Source organism: Trachinotus anak, unplaced genomic scaffold, assembly GCF_046630095.1.
Source record: "Trachinotus anak isolate AG129_WGS33_773 ecotype Australia unplaced genomic scaffold, CSIRO_AGI_Tana_v1 ptg000034l, whole genome shotgun sequence".
NCBI lineage: Eukaryota > Metazoa > Chordata > Actinopteri > Carangiformes > Carangidae > Trachinotus > Trachinotus anak.
In genome coordinates this window covers 6373895-6399360 of record NW_027273885.1, presented here as the reverse complement: position 1 = coordinate 6399360, position 25466 = coordinate 6373895, and the positions used below count along the sequence as shown (strand labels likewise).

General features: G+C 41.7%; 1 protein-coding gene across 3 annotated transcripts in view; it reads left to right on the top strand.

The window, feature by feature from the left end:
* The window catches only part of kirrel3b (kirre like nephrin family adhesion molecule 3b), a 158193-nt gene that overhangs the window by 78446 nt on the left and 54281 nt on the right, over positions 1-25466 (top strand). For all 3 annotated transcript variants that reach the window (XM_071471756.1, XM_071471755.1, XM_071471754.1), the window contains 2 exons: positions 17377-17526; positions 22589-22738. In XM_071471756.1, the coding sequence (XP_071327857.1) occupies positions 17377-17526; positions 22589-22738 (300 nt within the window). The remainder of the gene's footprint in view (positions 1-17376; positions 17527-22588; positions 22739-25466) is intronic.

Genomic DNA, 25466 nt, shown 5'->3' with positions numbered 1-25466 from the left:
ATGCATAAAACATGAGCTTATAGGATTAATACTGATCAATGAAGACATCTGCAACAGGCTCAATCCTGGCAACATGGGAACATTTGGTGCATCATCAAGGCACATCACTCCCACCGGTGTGAAAGAAACCTCGGTGTGGCAGCACAAAAGGAACACAATTCCATACAATAACGCAATGATTTCCCTTGTTCTGGGCAGCGTACATTATGCTGCACTAGCATGTGCTGGGTTGTCAAGAGGATGGAGTCTCGTGGGCACAAATGTTTTCTATAGACCCAGGGTTATGTTGAGTTGAACTCAACTTAGTTGAGGTCGGCTTCTATAGATAATGCTCTTTTTAAGAAAGTGTCTTTTCACGAGTCATCATCCTCTCCACAGAGCTGTTTTCCATTGGTCTGAACCCTGCCTGGTCTCTGCGGCACGACTTCATTACCACAGAGATGCAGGGATACCAGTGATAATTACTCATAAAAATATGCACCTGCAAATTAATGGAGAGACATTGTGCACTATCCTGGTAATGTATTTAAAGGTATTTTTAACACGGGGTAACACCGGTGCACAGGTTAGGATCTTCAACCTATTATTCATATTCAGCACTGTTTCAGCCAAGGTTAAATGTAGGGAAAAGAACAAAGTGGTAATAATGGTGTCATTCCAGAAAATCTTTGTTAATGCACACTGCTCATTTCAGTCAAATTCCTCTCTTACATACAGCACTCAAGCACTTTCCTAACAGGGAAACACTTTACTGAGACTTTGGCAGAAGCAATTTTCAATCCAGTAGCAAATTCCCCAGTGCTTTGAAGAAACATAAATGATTTTGGACCACTGTAGCAAAAAATATGGTATATTGCATTGTGTATGATACTGAATCTAGAATATCACCCCTTGTATGTGTGGTTTTACAGTCTGCTGTTGACCACAGGTCTTTTCTTTTAATTGGGAGCAGTTATGACACCTTGTGTCAACCTCTATGGAATTAGCTCTTGCCATTGAGACATCAGTGGAGTGCATATGGCAGCAGTGGGAAAAAGCTGTGAAAAGGTACGGCTGCAGATAGAGAGGCAGAGAGGCATCAGAGTCAAAGAAGGCTCAGGACAGAAGGCTCAGGTTGTGACATGTTAATTGCACTTCTGCAGCCAGGTGCAGGAGAGAGTTGTCAACCTGTAGGGTCTAAAACTGCCTGGGAGTCATAGCTCCACTCTTCTTCATTCACACCTGAAGGGTAGGACTGACACAAATAAACCCACACACACACACACCGCCTGCAATAGCATAACAGTATCTGTTTATCATCCCAAAGGGCGCCACGTCACACCGCCAGTCCAACTCACTCCAACTGATTGCAACAAACTCGCTTACTGAGATGTAGCCTCACCTTCACATGCCACCATCCATTTATAGCCCTTTTCGAGCAGCAGGTGAGGCACTTGTGTACCTTCCCCGGCATCACTGTAGTTTAAATTTTAGGGACTGTAATTCCTGCTCTCCAAAAATGGATCGATTGGCCATGAAATGTCAGGATGTAGATGCTTGTGGATGTGTGTGAATGTGGCTAGGGTGACAGGCAGGGCTCTGTTTGGCTGTAATAATCTATATTCCTAATGCTCTCTCACCTTAGGTAAAATTTCAAATGGTTGCATACATAGAGTACAAGGCTGTGGGCTATGCAAGTGCTGAAAGGCGCTGCCACAGAGATGCTGCAAGGCAACAGGAGGGAAGTCACGCTGTGGGGACTACCTTACTAAAGGTCAGACTGTCAGTGCGGGGCAGCCACTCTAATCTCCCCTGACCTGACCTTCAGTAGCGCAACATTAGCTCCATTACTGTCTAAAAAAGCAGCATGCCATTTCTATATGCAGACATGTTCATATTTATATTAGTTTGTGCGTACACTTTACAGTGTTCATGTGCTTGTGTGTATCTATGTGAGAGCCTTGCAGAACTTTCCAGCTTGCAACTGGCATCCTGCCCACCAGCGGGACAAAAGCTCTGACAAGCTCTGCAATGGTAGCCAAGGGTAATAGCCGAGGGTAACTCCACAAGTGCTGGAGTCACAGATGCAGTTCAGAGACCAGGCAAAAAGCAAGTGCAGAAGAGCCTGTAAGTGCCCAGCATAAACTGCACAGGACCATGACTGCTTCGTGTTGAGAGGGACTCTAATTGGTTTAGAACCCATGTCATCACCATTTAGAGTGGTTTAAGATTTGCCTCCACAACCCAACAGCCATGCACACTAAGTGGAGAGGTGATGAGGACCGACCCTGAATCATGAACAGGTTTAAATGGAAGATCGTTTTGATATAATGAGGTATTGCTAGTCTCTGGAGAGAACTCTACAGTAGACGGCACAGTTTTTATGTCCGCTTTTCATGCCTGGCATTCCGGCCGGAACGGTCTATATTCCCAATGAGCTCTCATTAAGGCAAAGGCTGTCCAGGATCCCCCCCCCACTCTAAAACCTGTAGTGGTTATTCAGACTTCTTTCTCTCTCTCTCTCTTTTGCATGATGTGCCTTTTCCCTGTAGAGCTAAATTGTGAAGCATTGACAGTAACCTGACTTTTTCTTCTCATGTTAATGAGATACAGTGTGAAGGGAAGTATTCAGTGACACACTTGATCACCACTTGTTGAGCCAGTGGAAATCACTTAGGGGAAAAAAAAAAAAAAAAAAAAGTGACTTTTGTCTGACCTCCACTCTCAAACAGCTCAGCTCCCTGTGTAAACACTTCATGGTGGGAGCACCTTGTTGGAAAACCTTGTCAGAGTCATTAGTCAAATCGACACCCAGCTGAGTTAATAGTTTGGAGGGGGCGGAGTTATGAAGGTGCCTTGTTGTTTGTTTCTCTTTTTAAAGCAACAGGTACAACTGCATCTCCCAAAATGCACAGAAAATGGAAAAGCTGATATCAGATTAGAGAAATGGAAAAGAGTAGATTTGCAGATGTTGCTGGGTGGGTCGATGGGTGGATTTGGGAGGAGGGGGTAGAGATGGGGAAGGCAGAGATGGGAGGAGTGTGGGGGTTCAGAGCTCTTTCACTCTTTGGAGCTGAATTACAGCCTCGGGCGATGCTATCGGCAAAAGAAAGTTCAAGAGGTTTGGAAAAAAGAGAGTAGTCGGCTTGAAAAAAGACTTCACAGTCTAGTAACCAGGATGCTGAGCTGGATGTGGCGAAGTGCCCCGGGGGAGGCCAGAAGCGCTGAGAGACAGTAACCTGAGATGAGAGGTACCTGAGCCTCGGCATCAAACCTCTTCTGTGATCCAGTGAAGACTGTGCTCACTCACTGAATCGCCAACAATGGCTAACAGGGGCAATCGTTACCGTCTGATCAGGCTGATCTTGCTAGTTGTGTTAGACACCAATCAATCAGAAGTGCTTTTGGAATGAAAACATCCTTGCAGCTTTGGAAAATGTATTATATTGTATACTATCTGTTGAAAGCAGACTGTACATATTTACTCACTAAAGTGAATGACCCTCCACTTGAGAAAAAAAAAGTCTTCTCTCGAGTCAGGTGTTTTTGTTTTTTTTTTTCCATTAAAGCAAAGTGATGTCATATACATATACATAACAGCTCTATAAACATATAAATCTGTTTAGAATATGACGTGATTCCAAAGAGAAAATGCTAAAACCAAAAGGAACATTTTCAATTAGTTTTTAGGCTTTTTGCCCACAGATTTTTTGGCAAACCATTTTTTCTATCATTACCCTCCCATTTATATTACTGCCTTAAGTCCCCTAAATCCTGTGACTGCTGCATCTCGCACAGCTGTGCACTTTTACGGCATTTTGCTAATGTACTGTAAATGACATAAAATATGACAAGCTTAGTTTTCTGCCAGCTTTTACTTTTATATCATTTTTTACACCATGTTGAATTCCCATTTATTTATTTGAAGGCAGATGTAATTTTATGCCCTTGCCATGGCTGTAAAGTGCTACTTTGAAATGCAAATGAAGCTTTGATTGAGAGTTTTTCATAAAAAAGATGTGTTGTGTATGAGGTGGCAGTGGGAAAGCAAGTCCAATGGGAGATGTTTTGTGGTCCCATTTGGGACTTGGTGATGTATCACTGAGGAACCACAGAGACTAGTAGAGGACGCTCTAGGACACACAGTGAGCTCCTAACTCCAGTTCCATCCATGACGAGCAGACTTTGCAGACAGTTGTCTTGTCTGGTGTTCTCACTGTAAAGCACACCTCATGTAAAAGCTCCCCTTCCAAACACACTCCAACTTTCCACCCTTTTTCACCACTGTAAAGACATCGCCTACAGCTTTCTGGAGATAATGTTTTTTTGTCCATTTAAGGGCAAATTTCAAAGAAAAGCTTTGGTAATCCAAATGAAATTACAGGATAGAGTGTCTGCTTATTGCCTTATATGCACTTAAAGGTAGAGTGTATACTTGAAAGGTAATGGCTTTCTGCAGTCAAGTATTATGGTGGCTCCCTCACTGAAATGGATCTCTTTACTCCTGTCTTGACAGAGTCCTCTTAGTGAAGGTGTGGCATAATGTAGTTCCGACTCAGGCCTCTTATCTCATGTCAGTGGTATCCTGCACACCTTGATAAAGCCTTCTTTCCTCCCTTGTCTTGTAACAACATTCCACTCTGTCTGACAGGTACTGTAGCTAGCAGGGGCCTGCCTCTCATCTCTCTCTCTCTCTCTCACTCACACACACACACACACACACACACACACACACACATGCAAGTCTTTCTCCACTTTTCTAAAAAGCTTTTCCCACTAATGTAGCAGATAGCGCTCGCAGCGATGGACAAGCATTTAAATAAATCCAGAATGTATTATAGTCATCCTCATCACCTGTGTTTATGTGTAGAGCTGCTGACACCTTACAACCTGCTAACCAAACAGGGGTTAAGTTAAATACACTCTCGTGGAACAACAGAGGCTGTTATAGCCTTGTTATTGGGTGGAGGATGGTGATGGTTATCTATCAGAAAATGGATTACTGTCTATAGAGTTGTTCTGGAATTTGAACAAGATAAGTGTGGCTCAAGTATAAGGAAACCAGAATTACTGCCTTGTGGTTGTATGCCTCTCCCAACCAGTCAAGTTGCAGTGATCAGTTCTGATCAGTTTATCCCTAAGAGAAGAGAGTTCCTGACATATAGCCTTCTTGAGGCCAAAAAAAATGTCTTTTGTGAAGTCAGAGTAAACTTGACCTTTGACCTCTAATCAGCTCATCCTCAGTCCAAGTGAATTTTTGCATTAAACTTATAAGAATCCCCTGGAGGCATTTGTGAGATGTAGCGTTCATGAGAATGGGACGGACAGACACAGACAACCTGGTCCTAAGCCATCTCCTGTTACTCTCTGCAGACAAAGGGAGACACTCTGGAGCTCCTCGGTGACCCTATTTCAATACCACATTTTTAAGATAAAAGAAGTTACAAGATCAGACAATAAATGACACGTATATGACACTCACACAAACACAAAAATAGGAATGCATAGTCAAAAAAGCAGTACAATTTCCGATTCTAGTGCAACACAAATTGTGATTACAGCTCACTTGACAACAGACAGTGCAGGGATCATTATTGCAATATTAATGAACATTTATGGTAAAGGCAGAATGCCTGTGTTGCCTGTAATGGCCATGGCTGAGTCACTGACGTTGTGATTTAACCTGGCATTTTGGCGGTGGTAAGCCGCTCCTCCAAATCAAGGCGAAGTGGCGGATTCATCAGTGCCCTGTCGAGATGAAACACTCGCCCAGCGGTGACACAGAGATGAGGCCCTGATTGGGACAAATACATCTCCCTCTGGTGTCAGCTCTCATTCACCGGTCTGGGAGCCGGCTGAAAGAAAGACAAATGTTTTGATTAGGGGTCTCTTTCAATGTCACAGCAGCCAGCGAAGAAGAATGAGACGAGGCTGTCTCCGAGGGAAGCAAAATAGTTGATGGCGATGAGAGGAAAATGGATGTCTCTGCTGTCTTGAGGGTGTGGAATGGGGATTTTATGAGTCAGAGAAAGCTCAGTGAGGGCATCTCTTTTAATGAGGCCGTATTCATATTTCCAGAAGACCATTTCAATTTCTGCTCGGTAATTGTTAAAACAACGTTTGTGAAAAGATCCTGTTCAGTTACCATTAAGCACTGTGTGACTCTCTGTCACGAACATATTGCTTAGCCCTTCAAGTTTTTCTATTATCATCATGGAATTTGAATGTGATGGAAGCCGCACAAGTCTATTGACATTTTTCAGCGCCGATAAAACCATGAATAAGTTAAAGGAAGCCTGCTGAGCCTACAGTTTTTCCCCCAAACCTCACACGCTACAGTGTCTCTTTGCTCATCCTGCCAGCGATGACATAGACTTAACACGCTGTCTTATGTAGCCGAATGTTTCCTCATAAAGAACAGAGTGTTGATGCCTGTGCTCCACAGCTTACAGTGAGTAGAGTGAGTGGAAAAATATACAACATCGCTTTGCAAGGGAAACTTGACAGACGTTATGTGCATTTCAGTGAAAACAACTCAAAGCGCCGTCACTGTTGCACCATGAGAGCCTCATCGCGGACAAAGTAGTTTTGAGAGTGGCCAACACACCTTCCTCACCTGTCACACATTTGTTCACCTTTTTGTGGTTCGTCTACTGTAATCATTTCTGTAGACAATGTTCTAATGTAGGCTTGATATAGCCATAAAAAATGGCAATATGTTTATAAACAATAAAGCTGTCAAAATAAGGTCGCACAGAAAGGGGGAGTCTTCATTAACAATGAATTATTTAGGGATATTATTCAAATATGTAAAACATATTATGCTGAAGTTGGGTTTTTTTAATCCCAAATGGCTACTGATCTGAATTTAATAAAAACCTCTACATATTTTAGAGCATGACAAGTTTTAAGCAACTCCTCTCCTTTTTTAAAACCTTTATATGAACTGGACACTTTAACTAAACTGTCCTGACACTCAGATACATCCCTTTTAGCTTTATTGTACAAGGCCTTTGATATATCTCTTGATTTAATCTCACTTAAAGAGAAAAAAATGCTCTAAGTCTTGAAAGTCAAGGTAGACTTTTATCTTGTCAGCCCTACAAAATTTGAGTTATTGCTGGACAAAAGGCAGCTTAATGTGGCTTTCTGTGCCTGTGACATGTCATGTAATAGAAAAATGGGACTCTCCCTCAAAATATATGATATGCCCTATTGGACTAAGGCCCTCTCCGCACCGCATCCATCAAATCAGCCACCTGAGTCTGTTTCAAATGCTCATCATTCCTTAATGAACATGATCAATCCCAATGTAGGCTCACTTTGAGCACCCTTCAAGGTCCCTCCCCTGAACAAACATCTTCCCTTTGCAGATCTTCTTGTCATTTTGTCTTAACATCCGTACACTTAGCAAACACTCGAGTGCTCACGTGTCAGCAAAGCGACAACAACAAGGCTTGCTTTGGGCTCTGAGAACAAACATTCATACAAATACACCTGTGACAGAAAGCACTGAAGAGGCAGGAGGCGATGAAGTGGTGGAAGGTGACAAAGAAAGGGTGTAATGATGGAGTGGAGAAACAGAAGGGCCCCTTCCTGTTCAATCAGGCCCCATCTGAACTCGCAAACTCCTTCTCTTCTGCGTCTCCCTCACTCATTTGCATCTCTTTTATGTCCCTGCTTCCCATTATGCAAAAATGTACGCTAAAAAAGTAGTTCGGTTTGCAAAGTGAGTCGCTCCATTTCCCCGCACTTTTTTAATCAATACCAGCCAGGGGAGGAGGGTTGTGTGCTGTTCGGTCGCATTTATTCCAACTAGAATATTTGAACCGTTCTCTTTGAACTGTAGTTACCTTGGAAACCAGCCCACAGGAGTTGCTGCTTTATAACAGTAATTACAATCAGTGGTCAGACTAGGTCTTGTGCTTAGAGAACAAAGCGCACATATGTCCAGTAAGTAGACAACTTTGTGTGTATTGTTATATTTCACACTACTTGAACTGCTCAGAGGCTGACAACCCTGAGGACCTTTACACTTCATTAAAGCGCTCTCTCCCTTTATCCATTATTGGAAACAGATTTGTTTGTTTTCTGCGCTGGATTTTAGAAGACGGTAAAAATCCATTCCATGGCTCATGATGCCTTGATGACCTGTGGATCCAACTGTATGCACACTGCCAGAACAGATGCAGCCTAGAGAGATTTAATAAACCGTTTGTGGCCCCTGATACTCCGGTTTCTGATGTCCATGAAATCTCACTTCTTCTGCCCGTGCAGCTGATGATAAAGTGAGTGCCTGCAAGGCCTTCCCGCTGTTGCCATTTGTAATTTTTAGAAGTCATCATCGGAGGTGATCCGTCTTGATTGTGCCTTGGCAACTGTCATGCTCCACTAATGCACAGTGTGAGAGAGGGCATAAATACACCGTCTTCCGGCAACACTGATGTTTATCTTCCCTGCTTCATGAATTTGCATTCCCACAGACAAATTTCACTCATAATGGCAGCATCACAGCACAGATAGTATCATCAGCCTGGACACACTGTTTGTTTTACAAGTGGATTGGCGCGAATAAAGGATTTGAACATTCTGGCGAGGAAGACAGATTGATAGTAATACATGCCTCCTCTAATGGTCTTGATGGAGCTTTATGAAATATTCATTATTTGTAACTACCGTTACCAATGGTAACGATTGTAATATTGTCAGCTGCATCTCAGGGATACATTTTTTTTCTGTTCTTATCGTCTTTTAAATACAATTTTAATGTCTTTTTAATGTCTCAGTTTAATGTATTTCTATCCCTCTGTAAAGCACTTTCATCTCCCATGTGTCTGAATGTCGCTATATAAGTAGGCTTGCCTTTATATTAATGAAGAAGGCCATGTAACAAAAGCCTAGCTGCTCTGAGAAGTAGTGCATCATTCCATGTCACAATTCGTGTTAAAAACCTCAGTGAAAGCGAGTTAGAAATTGAATGAATTTCGGGATCTGAATTTCTATTACTGCAGTGAATACCCGGTACCACCCAGAGCAGATGATCAATAAATACTATGGCAAGTTTTTGAGGCCTTGTCATTCATGCTGTTCCTTCCTACTCAAAAAGTATACGTTCTTTGCAGAGTCATGTCATTTTCACTTTTAATTTTCACTTTTCAGAAAACACTGACTGAAGGCTATATCTGCCAGAATGACTTCTTAGACCACCTCTTGTCCGTTGAATGTAGGTGTGGACCTCCTTTTCTGCTGCTACATGTTGTACTGCTCATGGAGGTGCACTTAGCTATTCATTTTCAGGGCTCAGGGATCATGTGCACTTGATCAGGATCAGAAAATGTATTTTAAGAGTTCAAATAAGACAAAAAAGACAATGATAAAGATGATATTATTATTTACAAAATAATAATATCTTCTTGGTGCTTTTCTCCTTTTTGTCTTTAAGGACAGTGTTCTCATGTTATGACGTTTTATTGTACCCATTCTGTTGTTTGTGGACTGCTGTCTAACAAAGCCAGCAGCAGGCTGCAGCGTGGGGGCACAATGCCTTTGATATAGGCATCATGCCATGTCCTGCTCATTGCATCTGAGCCAGGTGGATTTGTTCAGCCATTGTGGGTCAAAACCACTGGCTCTGTGTTTTTGAGTAAGTCTGGGAGGATCACATAAACATTAGCTTTGCGTTAATACACTTAGAACTGAATGCCAATTCATCAATAACATGAATTATTACTTTTGAACTGCCTTTAATAATCAGATGATGTCTTCACTGTTCCACCTCCTCTCATGATTCTCCTCTTTGTAAACTTTTTTAATTGTGTGTAAATAATCACATCACACTGAAAGGATGTAACATTATTTTAAGAACCCTTCATAAGAATTTGCATGTTTGGATGCAAAAGAAACAATGTTCACTGGTTATAACAACCACAAAATTTCAGGGCACCGCTGCCTGACACATTCCTCCTGTAGGGAAAACAGCAGACGCTCTTTGGAGTAAATTGCTTGAAGACATTTGCAGCTCTTTTCTTCTTCTTTGGCAGTTTTGGCAGCGCCGTTCCCAGTGCATCGCGCTGATTATGATACAGCGCCACCACATCAGTGTAATGCCGCAACTGCAGTAACAAATGACAGAAACCCACAGAGTGCAATGCTTCTCAGAATATAGTGTTTTCCATGAAGACAGCCGTCAGACTTTTGTCGAGAGGTGGAGGTTGCACAGAAGTTGACGGAGGAGGGCGCCTCGTAATTCTCTACTCAGGAAAAACCTTGATTTTCAGTCACTTTCATCTGCAGAGTTAGTGCCTGCATACCCTCAGACTTAATGCTGAGATTATTGTGCTGTGACATCGTCTGTCTGGGAGTGTGTTCGTGTGTAGTTCACTGGCTTTGCCGTTCATGTCCATCTCCATTATTGTTTACATAAACATGTGATATTAGAAATATGCCAGGTTATGGTTTTATATGTTCAAAAGTGCCAAATCTAAAAAAACAAAATGATGCTCTAATTGCCCTATTTAACCCTCACAACTAGTAAATCAATCCCAGCTAATCTGAATTATTGGATGACCTCTGTGGTGACCCCTTGCTTCTGATTTTATAAGATGAATAAATTTGATTATAAAACATAGCTGTTTGAAGCATGGCTTTCAGTGGCTGTGACTGGTAATTAGTTTGCTGTTTTCCTGCCAAGTTTCTGTCACACATTCGCACCAATGCTATTTTACACTTCTGAAATTGGGCGTTATTAATTTTTCAAATGTGTCCAAGTTTGTTTTTTTTTTTGGGTTTTTTTTTATCATCCTTTATCACCAATCTGAAACTATCTTTCACAAACATTGATGACAGTCATGTAACTGAAGGCAAGATGGAAGTCACTCTTTTGTAGTTTCCATCCTAAATGAATTGATGAATCTCACAGCAGCACGCTTCACTCACAGTGTCAAATTAATGATTATGCTGCAGATAATTAAAGTACACAAATCATGGACACTGGACCTACGGTGAGAATGAGAGAATGCATGCTGGAGTTATGGACTTATGACTAATCAGTGGCTGTTGATGGAAGGACAAGAATGGCTTGTCAAAGGAGTGGTGAAGACCCATTGCAATAGGCAAGTTTCAATATGGGAGAGATAAAGATATATTTAGATAGAACAATCCACACCGTGGGAGATTTGTGTTTATTTTGAACTAGCCATTAATAAAGACACCACTGGAGTCCCTCTACAAGTGTTAAGAATTTACAGAAATAAACAGTCTAATCATATACTTAAATTATTTATCTGTTTGCTTCCTGTGGGTTGCATAACCTCTTTGTGGTTTAAATGGGTGGACCAATAAGGGCCCCTGCAGGGAGAGTGGATGATATCATTTCATTAGACTTAGGTCCAGGTGGTCATTGCAATAGGATCTATAAGAATAACTTGATTAAGTCTCTCAATTCACTCTTTTACCAAATGTGTCTAACACCTGTCACCTATAGCAGCGCCACCAGTGGATTAGCAGCCGATAAAGATAAACCTCTACCCGTCATTGCCCTCCACCTGTTTCTCTCCAGTACTTTTACTACCATGCCACCAGCAATGTCCTAAAAAGCTAAAACATGGTCATTGGCTACCAATCTACAACAGACACGACTAACTAACCAATGCTAGCATATTCTGAAGCCCCCCTCCCCACCCCCCGTGTTTTAAATTGCTGGTATAAAATGTTTGAAATGGGCAGGACAGAGAGGTAATAGTTTTTGATAATGATCCTTGGCTAAGCTTTGGTGCTGTGTGGCCACATGCCGCACAGACAGCATGCTGATTATTTCTCTGAAGTGGACTGGATGTGTGTCAGTAACGGTAATTTCCAGGCCTGATTGGCAAAGAGCGATGAAATTGGGGGCAGTTAGCACTGAGGGGAAAAATAGTGCTGGAGTGTGTGGAAATGCAGTATCCGTCCAATGGTAAACAAATTATCTCAAGTGAAATGACAACATTAGGCAATGCAACGCGCCGGTCCACATTATGAATGTGGCTCTGTGCACAGCCTTTAACTACCTGTGCTTTTCCACCATTTCAAACAACTGGGCAGTCCTTATCAAAGATCTCTGGCCTCACCTTCATAAATGCAGGGCATTCAATCAAATCCAGCATGAATCATAGTCATAGTCTCCAGTTAGGGCTAACACATACCATTAGTCTGCATATAGTGTTTGTTTTACAAGTGGACAGGCAGGAACAAAGGGCGTGAACATTCTGATCTGGAAGACAGATTGATCGTAATACATGCTTCCTCTAATGGGCTTGATGCAGCTTTATGAAATATTCATTATTGGTAACTATTGTTGTAACATTGCCGGCTGCAACTGAGGGACTACATTTTTATATTAATGAAGAAGGCCATGTAACAAAAGCCAAGCTGCCCTGAGAAATAGTGCATCATTCCAGGTCACAATTAGTGATAAAACCTTGGTGAAAGCAAATTAGAACAGTCTGAATTCCAGCATCTGAATTCCCATTATTGCAGTGAATACCTGGTACCACCCAGAGCAGACCTACAATGGATGCTATGGCAAGTATTTGAGGCCTTGTCATTCATGCTGTTCCTTCCCTCTCAGAAAGTGTACCTATGTCATTTTCACTCTTAAGAACATACTGAAGGCCATTTCTGTCAGAATGAAAAGGAGAAACACTAGACTTAAACCACAGTCAAACATAACCAGTAAGGGGTAACACTTATTTGTTTGCAAGGGGATTCAGGATTTGAAAATCAAAGATACACAAATGCAGAAATCATGTTTCTTATGTTCTGTCCTGTTTGTTTGAATGTGAATTTAATTTCTTATGAGCACTGAGCAAACCCTATCTTTTTTCTGTAATAAACTGTGCGTTGTTGACAGATTTAATTTATGATGATGTACAATCTGAACAGCCAGACATACCCATTAAATGCATGTACAGTGTAACCTTGTGCTGATAAAATAAGTCATAGTGATGTGTTTGAAGAATTCCTTCTAATCCTTGAAAATGTGCTCCACTATGGCCATTGTTGAAATGCTTTGCAGATCATAATTGGACTAAGGCAGAGAAAAATAGACAGAGATAGAAAAGGGAGGAAAGAGGGTACACTTTTTTTTTCCATCCAACACTTTTTGTGAAGTATGTGAATGCATTGTCAGAATCTGTAGTGTGTCTTTAAGAAAAGGTGGCTGTTAGATAATAGGTGGAAGCTCTTATGAAAGATTTGAGCAAAAGCATAAAGCTCGATTTAGCAAATCCACAGAGCTGAAGTAAAACATTTTTCTATCATTGTTACTAATCTTCCCCGACAGTATGTGAAAACAAACTAAGTAGATTTTATTTTTTTATTTTTTTTTAGCTCTATTCATAGTACAGGTTTGGCTGTTGCTGAGTGAGAAAACCCAGGGGGCTGTCTGTTGTCTCTAGCGACAGACAAAAGGTGTCTGTTTCTGCTCTGTCTGCCCACACATTTACAGAGTCTAACCCCTGAAGTCAAAGCCCATTTATCACACAGCAAATTGGCGTGTCTAGACTGTTTTTCATTTTATTATTTATTATTTTTCCAACCAAGCTCTCTAGTAAACCCCATTAGGAAGCTTAATAAAGCATTATTAACATGGATCTCCAGCTCAGCGGGCACCTGAGCACAGTCACCCTCCTCCCCTCCTGATAAGGTCTGCAAAATGAGGTGCTTAATACCTAATTGGGCATCTTAGTTGTGAAAATATTTTTCATGAATAAGTGCAGAGAATAAAGAAGAGGTAGATTAGGGAGGAGTAATTTTTATTTATTTATTTATTTTTTTTTGTGCCAACGCTTCGATGCCCAGTGAAGGATAAATCTGGCAGATGTGACAGAGGTTTATTCTGTGTAGATCCACCTTGATGTAAGCCCCCCCCGGTGCTCTCAAACACATCACCTCCATTTCTGCACTGCTGTTTCACTACGAAGGCGCGTTTGTTGCAAGACTCAGCCAGGCTTTAAATTTAATGAAAGGGGTCACGTTTTAACTGCTCAAGTGACAAGTACAAGCTGGTGTCACTTAAGTCTTTGATTCTCTCTTTCACCGGTGTATTTTAATAGCTCTTCTTGGGCATCAATCAATAAGAACAGAGAAGAAATTTTTAAGAAAACACGCTTAAAGAATACTTGCTCAGTATAATGCAGAGTTAGGATCTCCTTCGAATTCAGGACAAGCTGAACCCCTCTTGTTTGAGACCAGTCTTGGAGTGCTCGATCTGAATCCTGATTGGCAGGAGATAGTTACTCTCTATTTTAGGTAACAGCCATGTTAACTTTAGCAGCTATGAGGATTCAGCTTGGGGATAAGGTTCTTTTTAAGATGTGAGCAATTCACTATTCCATAAAGTCAGGGCTAACTTTCAATCCCTGGTATGGCTTAAGATCCAAACATTCTGGATGCAACTCAGCAGAGTCATTTCTTACACCTAATGCTTATGTCTTTCAAACTCCTGTCCCCAGTTTGAAATGCATGTTTTTTTAAGTCTTCCAGTCAAAGCCTGGTGACATCATCTGGGTTATTTTTCTAGTCACTGGAAAGCTCTCTCCTGAGATGTTATAAGACTCTGCAAAATCTGAGTAGTGTTCCCCGTGACAAGTAAACTGAACTTGATGTACAGGATGAGTGGAGTGTCTCTTTAAAGGAGCTCTTTGTACGTTTTGCTACTGCTAACATTAGCATTAACAGCTGCTCACTTACCAGTCTAGAAGAAACATTGCAAATTCAGCAGCAAACTTCATTCCTTTACTCGTCTTCAGCGGTGGAAAGCAACGCAAACACTTGTCTCTATCTTGTCTTTTCTTCTGCTGAAGTTAGCACACTAACCAGCTAGCCGCGTCACTTTCCAATAGCAATATAACTTTGTAAACGCAACAATGGCCGAAGCTCACCAACAATCAAGCGACAGTCACCACCACTCGCTCCCGACAAGAAAGCACGTTCGAGGCAGAAAAAACCTACAAACAGCCCCTCTAAGTCATGCAGTAACTACAGTACAAGTAATGGCCCTCGTGTGTATTTTTGTGTGAGAAATGTGGGATTCAGTTGAGTATAGTTAATTAATATTTTTGAAGGCCCTGTTTGAGAAGTCAAATATTTGTTTACAACAGTTCCAGGGCAAAGTGTGATACAGAATTAGCATGAACTCCTACTGCAAATTGTGTGCCAAAATCCAATCTCTGTGCAGAGACAACATCAAACGTTTAAAACAGCTTAGAATGTTTTTCACCTAATTGAATGCTGTTATCAAGCTGCTACTGCACTAATCTTCATGGTGAAAATGCATAGCAGCATGACAGGTAGCCTGGGAAAAATTATCTCTAATGACATTTTTTTTTTTTTCTTGAATACACATAAGACCAGAGAAGGAGGACATCAGTGAAGCTATAGGAGGGTTTCTAGGAAGTATGCAGGCATGTGTGCCGCAACAGAGAGATCCCTCCAACATGAAATCAATTACAGCACAGGTTGAACTGTTTGATAATATCAGTCATGACTGAGCAGATACAAGATTCCCCGGCGTTCGAATGTTTTTCCAGAACATGTCAGGAGATCTGTTGAGTAGCTGTGTGTATGTTGGCATGCTTCATCTGCGTGCTGACTGCGTAGCAGAGTAAAAGCGAGATAAACTCCTCATGTGGGAGCATGGTCAGGGCTGAACAAAGCTGTCTAGGCTTGAAGGGCAATACATAAGGTGAGATAGAATCTCACCTTACCAGCATCAGCCACTATATATACATGCACATTTACAAAGGGTCTGGTTAGCCAGGGAGAATCTGCAGAGTCTCAAGATGATGAAAAGCTCATTACAGTACACAATATGCTTAGAGGTACAGCATTATTTTTTCCTGATGTTGGTGTAGTAATAGATGTATATTAAAATGAGGCAGTGTACAAGTTTGTATATTTCTCTGTGTGTGTACGCGGTGCGTAGGCATGTGTGACACAGGGGAGCGTGTATGCAGAGCACGAATCAATATGGAAACTTCTGCTTATTCGTTAACAAACGATCCATCACCTGGAATTCAGTTCAAGGCTGAAAATGACTCGTGGGGACACTAATGGCATTTTCCAACTAAATTAAAATCGGTTTCCTGTGTGACAACAGTCCTTCCTATGATTTGGTTTGATATCATACAAGAAAGCTCATCAATTCCCCTGTCTGCTAAAGGATAAGTCATTTCCTTTGGATATAAAACTAAGCATACAGAGAGCTGCAGTAGATGAGTGTAATGTGATACAAAGATGCTGTAAGATGAAAATGTGCTGGGCTGTCTTTGCTCTGCTTGTTATTGTTAAATCCACCATATGTTATTATCCAATCAGCTTTTATATGATTATGTTAGAGTGTGTGTGTGTGTGTGTGTTTGTGTGTGTGTGTGAGAGGCCCATGTGTTTTTCACATGTAAGGTAGAAGGAGGGATATAAGGTTGTTCGAGAAAAAGGAAGAATGAACTTAGAAGTTTGGGACAAGGAAAAAGCTGTGAACAAAACTGTCTGTGAAATGTGAGAGAGGAAGAGACACTTTTAAACCTTTGCTGCAATCCGTGCTCTCAAATCAGACTGTGACTGTCTGTACGGATGCATGCCTGTGTGTGTGTGTGTGTGTGTGTGTGTGTGTGTGTGTGTGTGAGTAGGATTTAGTTGATAGGCAGCCTGCCAGTGTTTCTAACTACACATCAGTACCACTCTGTACCCTCCACTCTGATCCATAAAACTAACCCCCCACCCCCCCAGCCTCTCTCCACCATACCCCTCCCCATTAACACACCCTCTGCCTCTAATGGAGTTCACTGCACACCACTTTCCGCCTGAATACGCACTAGAGGAGTGCAGCTAATAGCAGTTGCACAGTTGGAATACATGGGTGTGAGCTGGAGTTAATGTATGCCACTAGAGTGGCGTTGGCAGACAAGATCGCGTTATCTGCTGCAATGTGTACGGGCCCAGCCCATCTGTACGGTGACATCCTTCATAAATGAACTATCCTGAGCTGTGACGGCTGTCTCTAAGCCTGCACTCCAGTCCTGGTGCCGCTGCGACACCTCTGATGCATGTACAGTATCTTGTCTCCATATCATGAATAGTCAAAGAATATGTCACATATGTAAATCACCCTTTAGGGTTCTTTCAAGTTGAGTGAGACAAGAGGTTTGAGCGATATTTGTGGAAATGGGCATGTGGTGCACTTCTCTTCATTTTCACTTCATTCAGCACATGAAACATGAAAAGCAGGTTCTTGTAAAAACTCTCACTTATTCTCCTCTTTGATCTTAAACTTTCAATGTTCTCTTGTTTTGATTAAATTAAAATAATGTAATGATTTAAAAGGGTCTGATCTATCTTCTCCCTTCTTGTTTTGTTCTTCAGTGGTGGAGGCCATGTTTTCCCAGCAACCGCAGGACCTGGTGGTGGTGGCAGGCCAGCCTGTGACGTTGCCATGCACTATCCCTGGTTACCGTGGTGTTGTCCTGTGGATCAAAGATGGCCTGGCGCTAGGGGTTGGCAGAGACCTCTCTGGTAAGGAGCAGCATTTATCCCCTTGTCACCCTGAATTTCTCTATCCCCCTCAGTTTCCTCTATTAATTATACTCTGTAATATAACTGTCATATTCAAATGGTTGCTGTTTGTCATCTAAAGCCCCCTCATGTCAACATCCTACCCTCTGCCAAATATATCACTCCACAGACAGATAAAAGAGGCCCCATTATAGTGTGTTACAAAAGAAGTATTACGTTGTAAGTGTTGCGTGAAACATCAATAATGATATCACACGACATGACCAAACAGAATCAAAAATTCATTTATGTCGCTGTGTTAGATGCAGAACTAAATCCCTTACACTTTGTGTTTGGCAGAGAAGCACAAAAATCTGAATGAAATGTGAAATCAATAGTGTCACTGGTCTTTCTCTGGTGCTTCAGGCTGCTAAATGGCTTTTTGAAGAGTGGCTGGCATCCTCTAATTACACTGCACCTCATGTGTAATTGCCTTAATTGTTTAATTTGGAGTAAAAGTGACTACTGCACTGTCATTTAGTAGCCTGTTGTTCCGCCAGTCGAAGCGTTATGTATATTCATGACCTTGATGAATTCAAGGAAACACATCACTCCCCTTCATAAGCATTTACAACCTTTTGAAGCACTGAGCTATTGCATAAGAAAATCCATCAAAGCACTGTACACCCACATCATTCATTGAAATTATCATTAAATTTTTCCAAAACAGAGATCCATTCGAATCTGTGCACGGCGCTCCATACACAACAGGATGCATTACTCTATGAGGGCACAGTCTTTTTTTTTTAAAGCTTTCCAATTTGCCTCACACTCCTCCAGCCTGTGACCATCGAGAAATCCACAGTTATTGCAATTCGAGGCACAATGACACAATATCCAGCTGTGGCAATTTTTTAAACACGAAAGTCTCTTATGATCAGAAATTATTAAATATGTATTCCACTAGAGATTGAGGGTCTTCTACCTTCTGACCTTTACCAAACACTCTTCGAGGCCTTCTTTGTCACCGATGTGGTCCGTAATTAAACCTCAGTGGCTGACAGAGCCATCCTATTCCCTCTTCAAGTCCTTATCAGGCCCAGGGGATGCTGAGAGGTTGCAGTAAACAATGGTCCTGCAGTCTTCAAGTCTCCTTTGGAGGAAGAGGAGGCAGACAGGGAGAGTGCTTATGATTGTGAGAGATAGAATGAGAGAGGGAGAGAGACATAATGGAACAGAGAGCACAATTCTGTTTAGGGTAGGATTGAAGCTGAGATGTAGAGTTTATTTTATCCTCTTGTATTTGATCAATTTAACAAGATAAGACAACGAAGATTAGATTTCATTTTTTGACAGTCAGAGGAAAGAATACAGTGAGAGGAGAGAAGGTTGGATCACAACACTGATGGGAACTACAGCAGGCCAACCTTAAATAACACGTTTGTGAATAGTTTAACAGACAGAATGCATAGTCCTGACCTTGCCTCTCTCCACAACAATTCTGCTTTTCTTATTTGGCTGAACAGTCAGGCCCAAGATATGGAGCAGAAAAGATCTTTCTCCCTTAAGCTGTTTAAAAGAATCCACAGGGTCTTGTATGAGGAGGAATAGCTTCCTGCATGGAGAGGATAGGTCTCTAAAATCAACGCTATGACAGGGACAGGGGCTGAGTGCCTTCTATTGAGACTGATGACACTCCACAGCTGTCCTTTTTATCACTCCTGCCGACATAAACAAGCAATGCATGCAGCAGTAAAAGAGTGACAGTACATCCACTGCAAGATGTACACAATGAAAGGAAAGTGGCAGCTGTATACATAAAAAGTGCAACGAATCAAATGTTGCATGGAGCATTTCAATGATATAGGTCTGCTTGCCTATTCATAGAAAGAAGCTGCGTCGGCGACGGCATGCTCCGCTTGGGACTTGTCTCCATTCACAGGAGCAGTGATTAAACTGAGAGAACTCTTTCACCATTCAGTGCAAGAAATCGCAGCACAAAAGCCAGTGATTCCTATCTGTCCCTGAATTTCCTATTCATTCCCCTTTGTGTCATGCTTTTCCACTCTAATTAAAGAAAAGTAAAGTAGCCCCACAGCAGCTCAGAACATACCAATCAATGTCATGAATATGTATGACAGAGAATGTATCTGCTGTGTGTGATGCTGACAACAGAAAAAAAACACCTATAATTGAATTCTCCTGGTTGACGCACAGTAAAATGAAGAGGGAAGTGTGTGTATACATTATCCCATGCACTTAGGATATCGGAGAATGAGCTCTTAACAAGAGAAGCTGACAATTAGCAGATCCTCAGCAGCGAGCATGTGACGCTCTGAGAACAAACTGAACACTGGTCACCTGTTCGCAGCTGAAGCCAACCTGTTTCTATCCCCTGGCGGCTACACTCCGTGAAACAGGCTCGAGGTGAATGCTATAAATCACTAGCCCACGCCTGAATTGTGTGTACTTACGTGCACACACACACACACACACACACACACACATGTGCATACACCATTGATCCAGCCTCAAGACAAATCCATTCTCCCCTGATGGATTCATTACTCCTTAATGGGCCTATTTTACATTGTTTGCTTTGGGTAACACATTGTGTCTTTGAAATTTGCTGAGATCTAAGATCAATAGCCCTTTATAGGTACACATCACATGTGCATAGGTGATCAGTCCTCATGTGTTCCAGTATAATTTCCGTCATATTGACAGAACGCATAATCAAGGTGCTAATAAGGTGGCAAAGATACATCACAGTATGTTTGCGTTCTTTGAAAATGAGATGATAACATTCTTATCATTTACTATCCACCACAAATGACTTTTGGATCCAGCTAATGCACAGAGATGAAACTGGAACAGAGCCATATCTTCACACAGCAAAATTATTCTTAGGTTGCCAGTGGCACAGATGGGGTAATTGGCCGGATCATCTGTTTGTATGAAAGAAATTTACATGGTTTATACCTTGCGACAATTAAGACGAGCAAAACAAAAGTGCATTTGAAGTAATCCTGCTTCTGGGGCAGGTATTTGAAGGCCTTCGTAGGTGGACTGGAGTCAAATCAAGGTCACATCACTCAGAATGTGCAATGATCATTACCCTTGTGATCCACAATGGTATTATTGCTTTGAATCTCATCAATGAACATAAAATTGAAGCAGAATGGCTCTCTGGGTGACCTCGTGCGCATAATGGTGCATCTTCTATTTTTGGCACTATTCTGAGCATGAAAACAAGGAAATCTCCTCTCCAGTCAGTGGCTATTAGTATTAATAATTGAAGCTTTTGGTTCTGATCAGGTCTCTAGTAACCCTATTACATTTACAACCTGTTTTACTGAAGCCTGGCTACAGCTCAGTGCGGGGCACATTACAGAAAGCAAATTCAAAGGGAACATTTTATCACCTGTGTCACTGGTTTCCCCACATAACATCCACCGGTGCAGCTTCCAGCTTTGCTCAGTTTTTAATTAGCTCGCCACTTCTTTAGCTTTCCTGAGTTTGTCTTCATCTCAGCTGTAATATTTACATTCAGGCGTTCTTCTGTCCTTCACCCTCCCACTGTTTAGACCCTTAAGATTAAAGGCTATATGTAAGGAGGATGAAAAGCAGAGAGTGGCTTAATCGGCTGTAACTCACCCTACCAACGTAAAATGAGCCCACTTCATGTTCTATTAAAGGCAACTGGATTCAATGAAGCAACAGTCTATACTTGGACTTTGAGCATAAGATGTGTTTTTTTGCAGTAGACAAATTCAAGAACTTGAAAGCTTTTATAAGGCTGCCCAGTCTGTTATGTTCCTTTTTGGGCACTAAAACATATAACCAGCCTGTAAAACATGTACAGTGAAAGACTGAAGTGTTTGGGGATCTCTGAAGTGAAAATGAGTCATTGGCTAGCTGTTACTGAAAAATCAATATTTTACTCTCCAACATTCATTGGCATTGAGCCAACAGTTGGATGGTAACTGATGGTAACTGACTTTTTTTGGAAAGGAAATGACAAATGTGTGACTCTAAAGTATTAAGTTTTATTTTACAAAGCACAAAGTTGGAGTGAAGCTTTCTTAAAAGTCTGGCCACCTTCTGCGTAAAATTCTCTAAACCCATCCGCCAGTTTCATCATTGATCAGTTACTTAAGGACCACTGAAGGAAAAAGCAATTCTTCTTGGGAAATAGTTTTCATTTTTTGGAGTGCACTTTTTTATGAACAGACATTCTCATTTCTTTCCCATTGCTGTATCCACAATAATTAGAAAGACAGACTGAGAGAAAAAGAAAAGGGATCATCAGAGACGAGCCATTCCAAAAGCATGAGAAATACCCTATAAAGCTTCCCAGTCAAACACATTCTTCTTCCTGCTTATTTGCCCCGGTGGAGGGATGCACTCCACAACACACTCGCAATGCATATTTCGATAATAGTTAAGGGGATATCTTTAAAACCTTCTCGCTTGACTTGTGTAAAATGCCCAGGTCCCTTGGATATCGCTCGGCTTTCTTGCATTATTAAACTATAAATCATTTCACTGAGCAATGCTGAAACAACTCAGACTCGAGCTGTTCCTGTTTACGGTTGCAGTAAAACATCGTTCTCCAGAATGCAGCAACCTCCACCTCAGCTCATTAACGTTGCCAGAAGCGGTATAAAAACATGCATGAAAGTAAATTAGTAAATTAACAAATGAATCAAAAATGTGTTCACCTATAAAACCATCTATTACTCACCAACCTGCGATTTGATTTATCTTGTCATGCAGCTCAATTAATGTTGTTTATGCCAATATTGTGCACTGTAACATGGACACATTTGCTTTTTCCCATCATAAAGGTGTTTGCCATTTACAGTTGACTACATCATAATAAGCGCATGTTATCATGTAGCCTCCTCTATGCAGTACACAGGAGGCTTTATGATAAGATGCTTTTGTCTTTTTGTTAGGTTTTTGTCGTTGCTGTATGCAAAGTTTTAAAATGACAACTTTACCTCCTGGCTTTTGGCTAAATGAGCAGCGTTTTGATTTTGGAGGTGACTAAAATGAACAAATGTGTTTGCGCTTGCAGGCTATCCTCGTTACACAGTGATTGGCGACCATGGTTCAGGAGAGCATCATTTGCGAATCCAGCATGTCGAGCTGATGGATGATGCCGTGTTTGAGTGCCAGGCTGTCCAGGCTGCCATGAGGTCCCGTCCTGCCCGTCTCACTGTGCTGGGTGAGTCCAAATTAAACACACACAGACTCCAAACAACACCACTGTACTGGCGCCACTCGCCTCTGACTATTGAGGTTCAAAGCAACTGATGGAAAAGGCTTCACTGGCATCACTGGCTTCTCACATTCACTTTAGCTTTTCAGTATTGCAAGTTAGTTTGCGGGTGCCTCTGAGGACTTAAATGGCACAAAAGAAAAATCAGACCAACATCATATCTGATCTTTCATTTGTAGCATCAGCAGTGTTCTGCCTCTATTTGCTACCAAACTGAGATCAAGGTCCAGGTGTTCTAAAGGAGGACAAGACAATTAGCCAACATGCTTCATCCTAGATATTCAACCCAAAATTACACTCTTGATCCATACAACTGGTGAAATGCACTTGGGGCAATAACAAATGTGGGGCTTCACAACAATAAAAATGTACAGTGTGCGTTCTTCTTCACTTTACATACATAGAAGTGCAAATGCAGTCTTACCCAAAACAGGTTGAAATATCCACAGCAAACCCTGAGACCATTAGATGTTTTTTATATTAAAACTGTAAGAAATTAAATCAATCAATTCACATTTAGCATCCAGTATCAATATGACAAAACCTTTACAGACCCTCACATTTCCACTTTAATTTCCTTCCTCTGTGTGCAGCCTCCATTTTCATTATTACTGTAAGCTTGAGAGGTTACAGGGTCTTAATTAAACTTCATTGGGTTATCATTCAGCATTGCCAGTCTTGCTTTATTGGCTAACACGAGTGCAATCACATCTCCTTCCTGGGCCCTTCAAGTTTCCTGCTGCTTCCTGTCTCCTGCTGCCTCTCACAACCTCCCTCACTGGAGGATTGCTGGAAAAGATAGCTGGATTTGATGACAAAGGGAAAGAGAACAAGGGAGAAGGGATGAGGAGAAAAAAGAGTGGCGAGAGAGGGAGAGGGGTGTCTGCCACGCAGTATCCTCGCCACGAGCGACTGATCCGGCTTATTGATCCAGCCTAATGAAAAGTGAAACTAACGATTTGTTGGGGAGAAAGCAGCAGGAGAAAAAGAGAGAGGGGAAGACAAATTGCGGCATAACATTTCTCTGGCTGCCAAGCCCCCCTGCAAATGGATATGAGTGAATAATTATGGTTACTTCAACAGAGAGCTAAAAATGTCTGTTGCGACTGCACTTTCCCACCTTCTGCTACTGTCCTTCTGTCCATACGTGTTCAGATCTTTCACTGTGACATGGAGCTTTTCACAGGAACTTTTCTGTTTGATCACAGCATCAGGGACAGGAGGGGGAGACTCTGACAATTGGAAAACACTTTAGCAGGGTTTTTGTCAATGGATGTGATTAATTCAGCTGTATCCTGTTAAGGGCATTTTAGATTTCAACATGATTATCATGATTTGTTATTATATACTGGGGGTGTGGGAGCACCCCCCTGCTCCCACACCACCAACCCAGAGAAGAGAGAGGAAGAGGAGGGATGGGGTAGAGGACTTCCTTCCCCACCTTTTTTTAGAGGATAACCTATGTTTTGCCCCTTGAAGTAATTTTCAGGGGCATTTACTAAACTGTGTAATAATCGTGACATGGTATTGTCCATAATGACTTTGATTGTGGCACAAAGATTTGTTTTATGTTTTATTTTAACAAGTGCTGCCACACTCCTCCCCCCCCCCCCCATCTGTTGATGTGCTCCTCTGCACGAGAGAGAGAAAGAGAGACCCACAACCTCGTGCTTCTGTATAACAGGACTGCAGCTCGAGCTCTACACGTTCCTACTTGTCACTTTGATCGTGGAGGTGCCACTGCTACTAACTATACACACAATATGGTATAGAACTAAATATTAATAATATGTAGTTTAAAGAATATAGATCCAAGATGAAACTGACAGAAGAGACCAGACAGAGAAAAAGGCACAATTCCAAATCCATCTGTTGCTTCAGCACCACGGACAGCGCCATGGATTTCTCATTACACAGTACAGTTAGGCTACTATTGTTTTAGAGCTGTTGATTTGAAAACGTTCCCATGTAGCTGCCATACACAGCAGATGCAAATAATTCTTGTTTTTAGTTTTAATCCCCATGACACTGTGCTTTTCTGATTTGGTAAACCCTGCTTTGACTACTCAAAGTAATTAAAACAAAGAAACATACTATTTGTAAATACTTGACTTTGGACAGCAAGCAACACACAACAGTAAGTGCAGTAGCTGGCCTTACTTTAAAAAAGTAATCACCAGTATGTAAGGGGAAGCCTGTATAACCTATTTGGCAGAGTGAGTGTGAGAGAGCTTCATCATTCCTCCAAATAAGCCTGAATAGAAGGTGTTTGTTTAATCCCTTGCCGAGCTACGTAGCTGACTCCTGAATCTGCTGCCAGGGAGAACTCCAGGCTGACATATGCACGAGGTAATGGAGGAAATATATGCAAGGCCTGTGTCACTGCAAACTCCAAGCTGTCAATTACTTGCCAGTGGTGACAGAGTGTGTCTATCGACTTGGAAGACAGCTACGGCCTCACATACCTATGCGTACACACACACACAAATGCATAGGCTTATACACAATATGCTTAGACACACATCCATACCCACTAGTGCGCACGCACGCATAGCCTCCCTTCCCTGAGCTGACAGCAGAATAAATCTAACACTCCCCCCTCCATCTTTCATAACTCAATATCAGCCCAAACTCCTCCATGTGCCATGTCAGAGGAACTTTGCTTGACTTTGAT